This window comes from Triticum aestivum, chromosome 6A, assembly GCF_018294505.1.
Source record: "Triticum aestivum cultivar Chinese Spring chromosome 6A, IWGSC CS RefSeq v2.1, whole genome shotgun sequence".
Taxonomy (NCBI): Eukaryota; Viridiplantae; Streptophyta; class Magnoliopsida; order Poales; family Poaceae; genus Triticum; species Triticum aestivum.
In genome coordinates this window covers 451,659,565-451,674,665 of record NC_057809.1, presented here as the reverse complement: position 1 = coordinate 451,674,665, position 15,101 = coordinate 451,659,565, and the positions used below count along the sequence as shown (strand labels likewise).

General features: G+C 47.0%; 1 protein-coding gene across 1 annotated transcript; it reads right to left on the bottom strand.

Annotated features, from left to right (window-relative positions):
• Nucleotides 1-12,204: 12,204 nt before the first annotated feature.
• On the bottom strand, nucleotides 12,205-13,222 carry LOC123130724 (uncharacterized). The gene is made up of 2 exons (XM_044550542.1): nucleotides 12,999-13,222; nucleotides 12,205-12,926 (listed from the first exon to the last, which is right to left on the bottom strand). Exons 1-2 carry the CDS (start codon nucleotides 13,076-13,078, stop codon nucleotides 12,392-12,394), a joined length of 615 nt encoding a protein of 204 aa, XP_044406477.1. The 5' UTR covers nucleotides 13,079-13,222; the 3' UTR covers nucleotides 12,205-12,391.
• Between the last annotated feature and the right edge of the window lie 1,879 nt (nucleotides 13,223-15,101).

The following is a 15,101-nucleotide window of genomic DNA, read 5'->3' as shown; positions in this document are numbered from 1 at the left end:
TATAAAATGTTCTTGGTAGATTGTTTACATGTTAATCAATTTTGCCATGGATGTTGTAGTTAATCCATGCATGCTATAAACTTTCTTTTTGCCTTGGTTAGCTTCATAAACATGCCATCTTTCTGATGCTATGCTTATCTTGTCATGCAATGCCTTGTGGTGAGTGAATAGAGCTCGCAAAGAGGCCTTCATAACTCTGTTTATGTCATGCTCAGTTTTCTGCTAAGTCTGAATCTGTTAATGAAACTTGCTATGTTTACATGGGTGCCATCATATCTTCTGAGCCTTTTTGGCTCATGGTCAGTAAGGGACTTTTATTCTATGCTTTGAGTAGATTCATGCCATGCCTTTGTTTTCTATGATCTGTTCCTATAGCATGTTGTTTGCTTACTCTAAACATTGCTTTCTGATGTTAATTCCTGACATGTTAGTATATTTCACAAAGTCTGTGATGCTGATATCTTTTGCACTTTTGCCATGCTTGTTTGAACCTACTATTGTGTGATTTGGCCATAGTTAAGTGTTCATAGTTTGTCAAGCATCTTGAGTAGATCACTGCCATGTACTTTGTTGTTATGTTGGAGTGCAGTAGCTTAGTTTCTTGTTGCATTCTAGATGGCATCGTGCTGTTAATCGCAGAATTATGCCATTCATGTTTTGCTTGCCATTGGTAAACCGTGCATCTGATTCCGGTGATCTTTATATCGATTTCGACCAAAGTCATCTCATCTTTCCAGCGACACACTTGGTTTGCCAAGTTGCGGCCTGGTTCAATCTTTCCTTTCCGAAGCATGCATATGCATTGCATATCACATCCCGCATATCATGCCATGTTTTGCATCATGTTGCTTGCGCATTGCATCGTGGTTGATTGTTGGTCCTTTGCTTGTGTTCTTGCTTTGGGTAGATCCGGGAGATGAGTACGTGATCGAGGAACCCGTTGAGTATGCTTACGAGGATCAAGCTTTCGTTAACTCGGAGAACTTTACAGGCAAGATGACCATACCCTCGAAATGACTTCTATCTTTGCTTGCTAGTTGGTCGCTCTATTGCTATGCCGTGATACCTACCACTTGCTATATCATGCCTCCCATAATGCCATGTCAAGCCTTTAACCCACCTTTCCTAGCAAACCGTTGTTTGGCTATGTTACCGCTTTGCTCAGCCCCTCTTATAGCGTTGCTAGTTGCAGGTGAAGAAGAAGTTTGTTCCTTGTTGGAACATGGATATTGTTGGGATATCATTATTATATATTGTTTTACTTTAATGCATCTATATACTTGGTAAAGGGTGGAAGGCTCGGCCTTATGCCTGGTGTTTTGTTCCACTCTTGCCGCCCTAGTTTCCGTCATACCGGTGTTATGTTCCTTGATTTTGCGTTCCTTACGCGGTTGGGTGTTATGGGAACCCCTCAACATTTCACCTTGAATAAAACTCCTCCAGCAAGGCCCAACCTTGGTTTTACCATTTGCCACCTAAGCCTTTTTCCCTTGGGTTCCGCGGACTCAAGGGTCATCTTTATTTTAAAACCCCCTGGGCCAGTGCTCCTCTAAGTGTTGGTCCGAACCGAGTAGAATTCGGGGCCACCTCGAGGCAACTTGAGGTTTGGTTTTACTCGTAGGATGTCTCATTCGGTGTGCCCTGAGAACGAGATACGTGCGAATCCTATCGGGATTTTTCGGCACATCGGGTGGCTTTGCTGGTCTTGTTTTACCATTGTCGAAATGTCTTGTAACGGGGTTCCGAGTTTGATCGGGTCTTCTTGGGAGAAGGAATATCCTTCGTTGACCATGAGAGCTTGTGATGGGCTAAGTTTGGGACACCCCTACAGGGTTTTGAACTTTCGAAAGCCGTACCCGCGGTTATGGGGGGATGGGAATTTGTTAATGTCCGGTTGTAGAGAACTTGACACTTAACTTATTTAAAAATGAATCAACCGCGTGTGTAGCCGTGATGGTCTCTTTTCGGTGGAGTCCGGGAAGAGAGCACGGTCTCGTGTTATGCTTGAACGTAAGTAATTCCAGGATCACTTCTTGATCATTTTAGCTTCTTGACCGTGCTTTGCTTCTCTTCTCGCTCTCATTTGCATAAGTTAGCCACCATATATGCTAGCGCTTGCTGCAGCTCCACCTCACTACCCCTTCCTACCCATAAGCTTAAATAGTCTTGATCGCGAGGGTGTGAGATTGCTGGGTCCCCGTGACTCACAGATACGTCCAACAGATGCAGGTGCCAACGATGCCAGTGCAGGGGACGCTACCGAGCTCAAGTGGGAGTTCGACGAGGATTCGGGTCGTTACTATGTTTCTTTTCCGGATGATCAGTAGAGGAGCCCAGTTGGCGCGATCGAGGATCTAGCATTTGGGGTTGTCTTTATTATGTTGGTTCCGTAGTTGGACCTTGATTGTATTCTGGATGATGTATGATATATTTATGTATTGTGTGAAGTGGCGATTGTAAGCCAACTCTTTATCCCTTTCTTATTCAGTACATGGGATGTGTAAAGATTACCCCTCTTGCGACATGCCTACTATGCAGTTATGCCTCTAAGTCGTGCTCTGACACGTGGGAGATATAGCCGCATCGTGGGTGTTACACCTTGAGTGACATCTCATGAGCAACAATTCTACCAATGACTTCCGTGGGCTTGAGATCTTTGTAATTGGGCATCATTTGGATCAATGTGCACACAATATCATATTTTCCATCCAAGGTGTTGGGGATATGACTACCAGGTATGACCCGCCCAGGAGGGGCCGCGTCAATCACAATGACGGGTTACTTAAAAGAATCCCGAAGAGTATACAAGGTGACGGTTTATGATAAGGCTTGTAGTAGGCCCAAGCCCAGAGGCGGCTTAAGGCCCGTAAGTGTAAACCGCCATGTATGAATAAGACTTGTAAAGTAAAGCATGTAAAGATGTCACCAAGCCGGACACGTTGTATGAGCCGTCCGGTACTCTGTAGGCCGCAGGGCGTCAACCCGTGTATATAAGGGGACGACTCGGCGGCGGCTTAGGGCAGGTAACATCAAATCGAGAGCCAGGCTTAGCGTATTTGCTCCCTGGTCATAGAAACCCTAGCAATATCATCAAGAACTGGGTTAGGCCTTTACCTTTATCATAAGGGGCTGAACCAGTATAAACCCTCGTGTCCTTTGTCTCGGTTAACCCCTTTAAGCTTCCTAGTTGTGATGGCTCCACGACTAAGTCCTTTCACTAGGACATCTGTCGTGACAATTCCACGACAGTTGGCGCCCACCGTGGGGCCAGCGCACGGTGGATTTGAATTCTTGAAGGGCATCTTCGAAGGGCTCAAGGGATACGTTGTGGGTCGGATAAACAAGAGTCGTCGCGGCAAGCTCTACATCGATGACGCAGGCTGGGGCCTCGATGCCGGCACAATTGAGTACGGGTACCGAGTCCCCTTGGGCAGAATCCATGTCTTCATCGGCCGGATCGGCGAGCCGGGCCCTGAGCCGGACATCTGCACCAACCTCATCGAGACGGCTCATCGCGCGAGACCCGCCCGGACTCAGCCCGCCGTGAGGCGTGCCTTCGTGGGTTGCATCCATGGAGGGGAGTTTTCTGAAGGTTCTGTGGATGGCGGTGAGATGGCCGTCCACTCTGACGGCGAGTCATCCACAGGTGAGACGGATTCATTGTATCAACTACAAGATGGCAGGCTGGGGGGCTGTTCCGATGGTGTAGCAGTATTCCGGACCCCTTTAAGCCGCCGAACAGAGCGGGGATCTTCATGACTGGTACGCAGCCTGCTCAAAACTCTATGGCTGCGGCAGCGATAACCACCGGGTCGGCGACGGCCGGGTCAGGAGACCCCGCGCGACCACCGGCTCAGGTGCTGATGGATCTCATGGATAGGATGACAACCCTGTTGACCGCCATGGTCAAACCGGCGGATAAGGCTCAGCATGATGCGGAGGTGGCACGGTTACGTGGGGAGGTAGCTCAAGCCAAGGAAAACTTGGCGGCGGAGGACGTTCGGATGGCTGCAGAGCGAGCGGCTTTGGACGCTAGGGCTCAGCAGCTTCAATCAGAGGCTTTTCAGCTCTCGATGAATCTGAATGCATCAAACGAGGTCATGAGGAGAAGGCACCAGAAGACTCAATCACGTCTGCCCCTGACTTACGATCCTAGGAATCTCTTCCACACACCCGGGGCCGGTCCAAGTAACCCGCCGGAGGCAAACCGGATTGCAACACCCGAGGCCGGGGCGCCGGTTCAGCTGCGGGCTATGGAACCCCCTCGTGTGAATACTGCTCCGCCTTATTATACACCAACACCACCGGGTCATTTTTCTAACCCTTTGGAGAATCTGATCGCTGCATCGACACGTTTGGCGGCTCTCCCGATGGAAGGCGACTCTCCGACGGCGATCGAAACACGAAGGGTCCGAGAACTTCTTCAGACGGCTCTTGCGCAGCAGGAGTCATACTCTTACAGTCGAGACAGGATTCATTCAACCCCTCGCCCAAGCCGGAGCCCAAGCTATAGCAGGCATATGGATTCAGCGGTCGTGTCAAGCAACACCCAACACCGTAACCAGCCGCACAGGCATGACCCGGCGCGTGATGGAGCTCTTAACTTGGTTGACCAGGATAGGATCCGCCAAGAGGCTGAGCAGGCGGTTCAACAAGCAGCTGAGCGGGCGGCTCACCAAGCTTTTCCGGTTTATCCAACGACCTCTGTTGAAGCAGGTGTGACCACGAGGACTGGAGGTGTCCCTTGCTTGGTGTCGGCTCTGCGTAATGAGCGCTTGCCAAAGGATTTTAAGGGGCCTCGTAAGGTGCCTAATTACACAGCTGACTTATAACCCGGGGCATGGATTGAAAGTTACGAGGTGGCCATGGAGTTATTGGAGGTTAGTGACGCAGCGATGGCCAAGTACTTCACCATGATGTCGGGTGGAACAGCTCGCACTTGGTTGAAGGGGTTGCCACCCTATTCCATCGACTCATGGGCAGAGTTAAAAGCCCGGTTTATTCAGAACTTCAAAGATACATGCAAGCAACCCATGTCGATTGTGGACTTGACTAATTGCAAGAAAGAGGAAGGTGAATCCACGACCCATTGTGTGCGTCGGGTGAAGGAAATAATACATTCATCTGATAAGATGGATGGCGGCTCCGCGGTCTTAATGTTGGAGAAAAATTGCCGTTTTGAACCTCTAAAACAGAAGCTGGGGCGGCTCAAGCGTGATTGCAATGACATGGGCCAACTGATGGCAGCGCTGGTCAAATACGCCGACTCTGATAGTACCAAGGATCCCGCATCTGACGAAGAGAAGACAGGGGAGGGAAAGAAGAACGGCAACGGCAAAGGTCACCAGCATAATCCGGCAAATCAAGGAGGTAATAATAAACATAAGGCTGACGGTAGTCTGGAGTTTGTGGCTAACACCAATGCACAGGGCAACAATCAACGGCGTAAGGGGAGGCCACCTCCTCGGTCAGGCGGGTCAGGTCCCACCCTCGAGCAGTTGCTAAATGAACCCTGTCCAAGACATGGCACCCGGGAGAAGCCGACCACCCATCTATGGAAAGACTGTACGATTATGAAGGCTTTCAAGAATTCTAACATGTTCGATGGTAATCATGGACCTGGCAGCGGCTCAGGTGGTGGCGGCTTTCATGGCCCGGGCGGTGGCGGTTTTCATGGCCAGGGCCCTCAAGGTAATCAAGGTGGTTATAATCAGCAATCTGGCCAAGGAGGTCAGCAGCAGCAATCCGGATTTCAGTGTGACCCAAAGCAGCTAAGTAGTGGGCAGTATCATGTGTTCACCACCAATTTGTGCAAAAGAGACCAGAAGCTTCATAAGAGAGCGGTCAACACTTTTGAGCCGGAGGTTCCTCGTTATTTGAGATGGTCTGAGCAGCCTATTCTATGGAGTAGGGAAGATCACCCTCCCCGGGGTGACAATCCGGGTCATCTGGCTTTGGTGGTAGCGCCTCAGGTTGGTGGATATAAATTCACTAAAGTAATCATGGACGGAGGCAGTAGCATCAACATCCTCTATTATGAGACGTTTCGTCGTATGGGGTTGACTGACGAAAGTCTTAAGACGTCCAACACTGTTTTCCATGGAGTAGTGCCTGGTAAGTCGACATATCCAATTGGTAAGATTGAACTAGAAGTAGCCTTTGGGGATGCGCATGATTCTAAGGCTGAGAAGTTAACTTTTTAAGTGGTCAAAATCAAAAGCCCTATCACACTCTGTTTGGACGGCCGACTTATGCAAAATTCATGGCACGGCCGTGTTATGTTTATTTGCAGCTCAAGATGCCGGGTTATAAAGGTACTATCACAGTGCATGGAAGTCGGAAGATAGCCTTAGAGTGTGAGGAAGGTGATTCTGCTTACGCGGAATCTGTTTGTGCGATGGAGGAGTTAAAGTTCTATAAAGATAACGTTGACCCGGCAGACATGACATCTTTGAAAAAGCCAACTACAGAGCATGAGCCGGTGCTAAAATTTAAGTCAGCGGACGATACCAAGATAATTGATTTTGTGCCTGGTGACTCATCCAAACAATTCATTATCAGTGCTAACTTGGATCCTAAATAGGAAAGCGCCCTCATCGAGTTCATCCATGAGAACCGGGACATCTTTGCATGGAAGCCTTCTGACATGCCTGGTGTACCGAGAGAACTCATTGAGCACACTCTCAATATTGATCCAAAGTTTAAACCGGTCAGGCAGTTTCTTCGGCGGTTCAACGAGGAAAGGCACAAGGCTATTAGAGAAGAGGTGTTCCGGCTCTTGGCGGCCGGGTTTATTGTTGAAGTTTTTCACCCAGAGTGGTTGGCTAACCCGGTGCTTGTACTAAAAAAGAACAACACTTGGCGTATGTGTGTGGATTACACAGATTTAAACAAGGCTTGTCCGGCTGATCCTTTTGCTCTCCCTTGTATTGATCAAATCATTGATGCTACGGCGGGTTGTGAGCGTTTGAGTTTTTTGGACGCTTATTCTTGCTATCATCAGATCAAGATGGCAGTTAAGGACCAGGAGAAGACGGCTTTCATTACCCCGTTTGGAGCCTTATGCTATGTATCTATGCCTTTTGGGCTTAAGAGTGCCCAGGCGACTTATCAGCGGTGTGTGCAGAACTATCTTCATAATCAGATTGGGCGTAATGTTCATGCTTATGTGGAGGATATAGTGGTGAAATCTAGAGAGAAGGAAACTCTGGTAGATGATCTGAAGGAAACCTTTGATAACTCCGGGTCTACAAGATGATGCTTAACCCGGCCAAGTGCGTTTTTGGAGTCCGAGCTGGCAAGCTTTTGGGCTTTTGGGTGTCTAACAGAGGCATTGAGGCTAACCCATAGAAAATTAAGGTGATTACGTCTTTGGCTAAGCCGGCGTGCATCAATGATGTTCAGCGGCTGGCGGGTCGTGTCGCAGCTTTAAGCCGGTTCATAAGCCGGGTAGGTGAGGAGGCTATGCCGTTGTATCAAATGATGAAGAAGATGGATAATTTTGTCTGGAGTGATGCTGCTAAGTCTGCCTTTGAAGATCTGAAAAGACAGCTCGCCGAGCTGCTGGTTCTTGCTGCTCCCGTTGAGAAGGAGCCACTGTTGTTATATATGGCTGCTAACACACGTGTTGTCAGTGTGGCCATTGTTGTAGAGCGCAAGGAGGCTGGCAAGGAACATCCGGTTCAACGGCCGGTTTATTACGTCAGTGAGCTGCTCATTGAGTCCAAGCAGAGATATCCACATTGGGAGAAGCTTGTTTATGGGGTGTTCATGGCAAGCCGGAAGCTTAAGCATTACTTTCAGGGTCATCCTATCACTGTGGTTAGCTCTGCTCCTTTAGGAGATATTATTCAAAATAGAGAAGCCACAGGACGAGTCGCCAAGTGGGCCATTGAACTTGGGTCTCATGGTTTAAAGTACGTGCCACATACTGCCATCAAATCTCAAGCACTGGTGGACTTCATTAACGATTGGACGGAGTTGCAGATACTTGAAGAGAATCCAAACAACACATATTGGATGATTCATTTTGACGGGTCCCGACAATTGGAAGGCTCGGGGGCTGGAGTTGTTTTAACTTCTCCTCGAGGTGACAAATTTTGCTATGTGTTGCGGTTGATGTTTCCTTGTACTAACAACGCAGCTGAGTATGAGGCCTTACTCCATGGTCTTCGAATGGCTAAAGAAATGAGTTTAAGCCGGGTACGGTGCCTTGGCGACTCAGATTTGGTGGCTCAGCAGATATCAAGCAAGTGGGATTCCAAGGACCCTCTGATGGCGGCTTATCGCTGTGAGGTTGACGCTGTTGCTGGATACTTCAAGGGTTATCAAGGGGAGCACATTGACCACAGAAAGAACGAAGCAGCCGATGCTTTAAGCTGGTTGGGATCTCAGCGTAAGCCGGTGCCGCCTAACACTTTTTTAGATGTTCTGCATAACCCTTCTGTCAAGTTGCCTACATAAGAGGACTTGGCCGTTCCAGACCCAGAAGCACAATTGGTGGCGGCTCTTCATGTCATTCCAGATTAGACAGTGTCGTATTTGGCTTATATGACCCGGGGTGAGTTGCCGGAGGATGAGACCTTGGCTAGACAGATAACCCGGCGGTATAAGTCAATGATAATTTCCAATGGTGAGTTGTATCATCGCAGTGTCACCAGAGCATTTCAACGATGTGTTTCTCCTGAAGAAGGTCAAGAAATTCTTCGTGATATCCATGAAGGAGATTGTGGCCATCATGCCGGGTCAAAATCTCTTGTAGCCAAGGCTTTTCGTCATGGTTTTTACTAGCTGACGGCTCACGCTGATGCGGAGGATTTGGTCAGTAGGTGCGACGGTTGTCAGAAATTTGCACGACGGGCGCACGTGCCGGCTCAAGAATTGCGGATGATTCCAATTACTTGGCCGTTTGCAGTTTGGGGGCTCGATATGGTTGGACCTTTCAAAAGATCCAAAGATAAAAAGACACATCTTTTGGTGGCATTTGACAAATTTAAAAAATGGGTTGAGGCAGAGCCGGTTAGTAAGTGTGATGTAGCCACAGCGGTTCAGTTCATGAAAAGGTGATCTTTCATTTTTGCTTTCCACACAACATTATAACTGACAATGCTACTAACCTGTCCAAAGGTGCTATGGAGGAATTTGTCAACGTGAGCATATCCGGCTTGATGTTTCGTTAGTAGCTCACCCCCAATCCAATGGTCAAGCTGAGAGAGCCAATCAGGAAATCTTAAAAGGTCTCAAGCCCCGGCTTATGGTTCCTTTACAACAGATGCCGGGTTGTTGGGTAGAAGAGTTACCCTCGGTACTATGGAGCATCAATACTACCCCTAACAGATCTACGGGTTATACGCCTTTCTTCATGGTTTATGGAGCAGAGGCAGTTCTGCCGAGTGACATCCGTCATGACTCGCCCCGCGTGGCGGCTTACGTTGAAACTGATAATGAACAAGCCCGTCAGGATGCGCTTGACTTATTGGATGAAGAGCGTGACTTAGCGGCAGCCCGCTCAGCGATTTAGCAACAGGACCTGCGCTGTTACCATAGTCGTCGGGTTAAGTCAAGAACCTTTCAAGAAGGTGACCTAGTGCTCCGGCTCATCCAAGATCAGTCTGATGTGCACAAGCTATCCCCACCTTGGGAAGGACCCTTTGTGGTCAGCAAAAACTTGAATAACGGGTCATACTACCATATTGAAGTTCGAGAGCACAAAGACTCACGTAAGTCGGAGGAGGAGACCCGCCGGCCGTGGAATATTGCTCATCTTCGGCCTTACTACACTTGAGCCACCGGCTCTCATAATGTACATACTTTGACGTTGTATATATTATGATAAGTAATAAAGCAGGACCTCTACCCTTTTTTCCTTAATGATCACATATCTTTGTTATCTTAAATATAAGACGACCAATTGGAGGCTGATCGTATTCGAATCTAGCTTAACCCTCTTGGTCTGGCTCATGATCGTATTTGAATCTAGTCGTTAAAACCTCATGGTCACTAGGGGGCTTCCTATTCAAACATAGGTCGTATTCGAACCAAAGAGAACATAGCTGTCGTAACCCTCTTGATCGGCGCAAAGCCAAACTAACTAGGGGGCTTCTTGATCGTATCTGAATAATAGCTTAACCCCTTTTGGGCCGACTTGGATCGTATTCGGATCAGGGTCGTTAAAAACCTCTCAAGGTCATTTTGGGGCTTCCTGTTCAAACATAGGTCGTATTCGAACCAAAGAGAACATAGCTGTCGGAACCCTCTTGATCGGCGCAACGCCAAAGCCACTAGGGGCTACATGATCGTATTCAAATCCTAGCTTAACCCCTTTGGTCCGGTTTACTGATCGTATTCAAATCAGAAGCCTCCAAATTTTTCTTGACGCTTGATTTACATTATTTGAAAGATACTCTTTTGTTTTACTGGTTTTTGTTGTCTAGAATCTAACTGTAAGTATGGTTTCAATTTAAACCGGCTTGGTTATTTGACAATAAGTTGCCAATGTATAACAGTTATCAGGCATATGGAAGTATTGACTTCTAAAAATATTGGGTTGTCACCCTTACTGTTCGGGTCACATAAGCCGGCAGTCCAGAATCAAAGAACACAGGTATGACATTGTCGTTCATAAATAGACTTATCTGTGTTTTTTCTTTAATCAAAGGCTTTCCAGCCTTATTTATCTTTACATCTAGCCTGATTATTCCACTATGGTAATTTCATAGCTATGTATTGGGTATCTTGACCCGTCCAACGACAAACTGCCAGGACAGTTTCTCATCTTTTACATACAGGAACATGTTTAAATGCTACAGATATGATAAAGGATATAAAGCATATATTGACATGATGGATAAAAACAGTCGTACGCAGTATGATATGCACGACGACATAGGTAGAACATGCAGTTTCAAGCTAGCCTATTACAAGGCGTTGGGAGCCCAAAAGGTTAAAACTGTTTTTTCTCCTAAGCAGATGTTAAGCTAAGGCCGGTTCATTAAGTCTTAGCCTGATTATTTGGATGGTTACGACCCCTCCCTCACCGGTTCATCTTCCTCCACTGGTTAGAAACTGGGCTTGGACCAATCAAAGCCATGAAGAGCAACGAACTCAGCTTCATCATCAATTAGACCAGACGGGTCAATTTCTAGGGCAAAGGTGTGTCGGCGAACCAGCGGGATGAGATCTGTCACTTTATACGAAGGAGTAGCCATCTTTTTATTCTCAACGTCAAAACTCGGCTGATACTTATCAATATTGGTCTCGTCGCCAAGGATGGTAGCATGAGGACGAACTCCCCTCACACAAGCAGCAAAATCATCTTGGTCAAACAGAGTCCCGTCTTCCTTAAGGCTGGGATACCCTTTGGCTACATCCACTGGGTCTAGCTCCAGCACCCAGGCTTTGGAGCGGCTTAGCGCAGTTAGGGCTCCGGGTCTTGCACAAGACCGTCTGATCTCTTGGAATCTGGCGGGTAGGATAGATAACTTCTTCAAGACATCACTCAAGAGGTTTGGTCCTTGGTTGGCTGGGGAAATAATGGCAAGCGCTCGTTGAGCTCCAGTGTACAGTTGCTCCACCAGGGTGTAAACCGCCTTGAGTTTTGTCAAGCTGTTTTGGCTCAGATTGCTGCTCCGTGGACCTATGAGTATTTTAAAAGGTTAAGCAGACGGCTTATATTTCTGGCAAAAATAGAGTTTAAGTAAATAATACAATGACTCACCAAAGATTGCAGAGACCATCTGAGACACACGATTTTTTAAACCGGTGAGCTGTGTGGTAACCTCCTTGAGAGCCACCTCGGCTGTCTCAGCACGCTGTATCAGCAAGGTTTTTTCATCGGCCCGGGATTTTTTCTCCACACCAAAACTGGTCTTCAGTTTCTGTGCTTCAGATAGGCTCAACTGGAGTTTGGAGTCAGCATTCTTTATCTCAGTCTATTGAGCTGCCAGCCGGGTCTTTGCATCAATCAGTTGAGAACCCAATTCAGTTATGGCGGTCTACAGACATGCACAGGTGTGTCAAAAATTTATTCCAGTAAAGGTCATAATGATTAAAGTCCCAAGTGCTTTGTAATGCAACACCACTCGGCACTTGGGGGCTAATGTCTGCCAAAGCAATTTTTAAATGCAAAAATGACTCTTTTATGATTAAAGTCCCAAGTGTTTTACAAGTAACAATGCTTGGCACTTGGGGGCTAATGCATGATCTTAAGAAAGTTTTTTCATCTTAAGCCGGATAACAATATTTGTTTGGACTAATTCAAGACAGTTATGAAGTCAAGTACCGGCTCATTCATGATGAATTAAGCCGACCCTTGGGAACTACAGGTGAAATTTATGCTAATCCACTGGACTTAGGGAAAATCTAAGATAGAGCATCAACCTATATCACAAGTCTACAGATCATTCAGGTTCATCATAATCCGGAGACTTGGGGGCTGGCAGAACATATGTAAACTAATGAAAGCCGGAGAGCATATCTCATATTTCAGTTGCAGCTGTTTGACCATCTCAATTTCACAGTCATGGCTGTAATGCACATGACAGAGGTATCCAGATAGCACGTCACTAATACTTAGATGAGCATAGTGAGAGACGTCAAACCGCACTTTCTGCCTTTCCAAAGCCTCTTGCTTGACATAGTGCCTGGCTAGTACAGGTGGATTGCTCGGCTCAACGAATCTACTACTAGTGATTAGAATGTTGTTGTCAGAAGTCACCGGCGGGTTAGCTGAGCTGGACGGCCCAACGGTAGATGGATTGAGAATGGTCTTATTAACTGACGGCTCAGGAAGGTCTGATTGAACGTTGACAGCAGGGTCTTCTGGTGCTTCGGATTGTTCAGGAGCAGGAGTTGGTATTGTCGGTTCAGCGGTTTTTGGGTCTTCCGCCGGCTTAGTCACCCTGGCTTTCTTGGGCTTTGCTTGACCGCTAAGAAGAATTTCATGAGTCAGTATAATGGTACAGACTTAAAGATGCAGAAGAAAGATAATTTTTCTTTACCCAGGGGCAGTCTTGAAAGCCAGAAGTTGAGTTTGTGAAGAATCACCAGAAGAACGAGAAACCTCCTGTAAAAGTGACATCACAGTTAAGAGAGCAAGGAAATAGATTCATTGACAAAAGCAAAAGTCAAAGGTGAAATGTAACACCCACGATGCGGCTATATCTCCCACGTGTCGGAGCACGACTTAGAGGCATAACCGCACTGTAGGCATGTCGCAAGAGGGGTAATATTTACACATCCCATGTACTGAACAAGAAAGAGATAAAGAGTTGGCTTACAATCGCCACTTCACACAATACATGAATATAGCATTACAACATCCAGAATACAAACAAGGTCCGACTACGGAACCAAAATAAAAGAAGACCACCCCTAATGCAAAGATCCCCGATCGCCCCAACTGGGCTCCACTACTGATCAACTGGAAACGGAACAACATAACGAACACGATATGCATCGAGCTCCTCCTTGAGCTCGGTTGCGTCACCTGCACGGTTATCAACGGCACCTGCAACTAGTTTTGGAAGTAATCTGTGAGTCACGGGGACTCAGCAATCTCACACCCTCGCAATCAAGACTATTTACGCTTATGGGTAGGGAAAAGGTATGAGATGGAGCTGCAGCAAGCACTAGCATATATGGTGGCTAACTTACACAAAAGAGAGCGAGAAGAGAAGGAAAAGCACGGTCATGAACTAGCAGTGATCAAGAAGTGATCCTGAAACTACTTACGTTCAAGCATAACTCCAACACCGTGTTCACTTCCTGGACTCCGTCGAAAAGAGACCATCACGGCTATACACGCGGTTGATGTATTTTAATTAAGTCAAGTGTCAAGTTCTCTACAACCGTACATTAACAAATTCCCATCTGTCCATAACCGTGGGCACGGCTTTAGAAAGTTCAAAACCATGCAGGGGTGTCCCAACTTAGCCCATCACAAGCTCTCACGGTCAACGAAGGATATTCCTTCTAGCAAGAAGACCCGATCAGTCTCGGAATCCCGGTTACAAGACATTTCGACAATGGTAAAACAAGTCCAGCAAAGCCGCCCGGATGTGCCGACAAATCCCGATAGGAGCTGCACATATCTCATTCTCAGGGCACATCGGATGAACACTACGTACAGCTAAAACCAACCCTCAAGTTTCCCCGAGGTGGCGCTGCAAGTGGCTCCGTTTCGGACCAACACTTAGAGGAGCATTGGCCCGGGGGGGTTAAAATAAAGATGACCCTTGAGTCTGCAGAACCCAAGGGAAGGGATATATGGTGGTAGGTAGGCAAATGGTAAACCAAGGTCGGGCCTTGCTGGAGGAGTTTTATTCAAGGGGAACTGTCAAGGGGTTCCCATTATCACCCAACCGCATAAGGAACGCAAAATCAAGGAACATAACACCGGTATGACGGAAACTAGGGCAGCAAGAGTGGAACAAAACACCAGGCATAAGGCCGAGCCTTCCACCCTTTACCAAGTATATATATATGCATTAATTAAATAAGAGATATTGTGATATCCCAACAAATATCCATGTTCCAACATGGAACAAACTCCAAACTTCACCTTCAACTAGCAACGCTGTAAGAGGGGCTGAGCAAAGCGGTAACATAGCCAAACAACGGTTTGCTAGGACAAGGTGGGTTAGAGGCTTGACATGGCAATATGGGAGGCATGATAAAGCATGTGGTAGGTATCGCGACATAGACATAGCAATAGAGCGAGCAACTAGCAAGCAAAGATAGAAGTGATTTCAAGGGTATGGTCATCTTGCCTGAGATCCCGCAAGGAAGAAGAATGAGTCCATGAAGAAGACAAATGGACGAAGTCGAACGGATCCTCACAAACGCGACGTTATCGAAACTAACCCGAAGAAGTAACACCGGAAAGGAGCAAACAATATAGTAAACAACCATCACATAACATGGCATGATGCACAACCAAGTATGATGCATGTCCGGTTTAAATATGCATGGCATGACAAAGTGCACAAACAACTTTACAAGTTAAGTGGAGCTCAATATGCAACGAGTTGCATATTGACGAAACACCACGTCAATTATTCAGTTCTCTCCAGTTTAGGTACCCAACAATATTAAATGTTGTT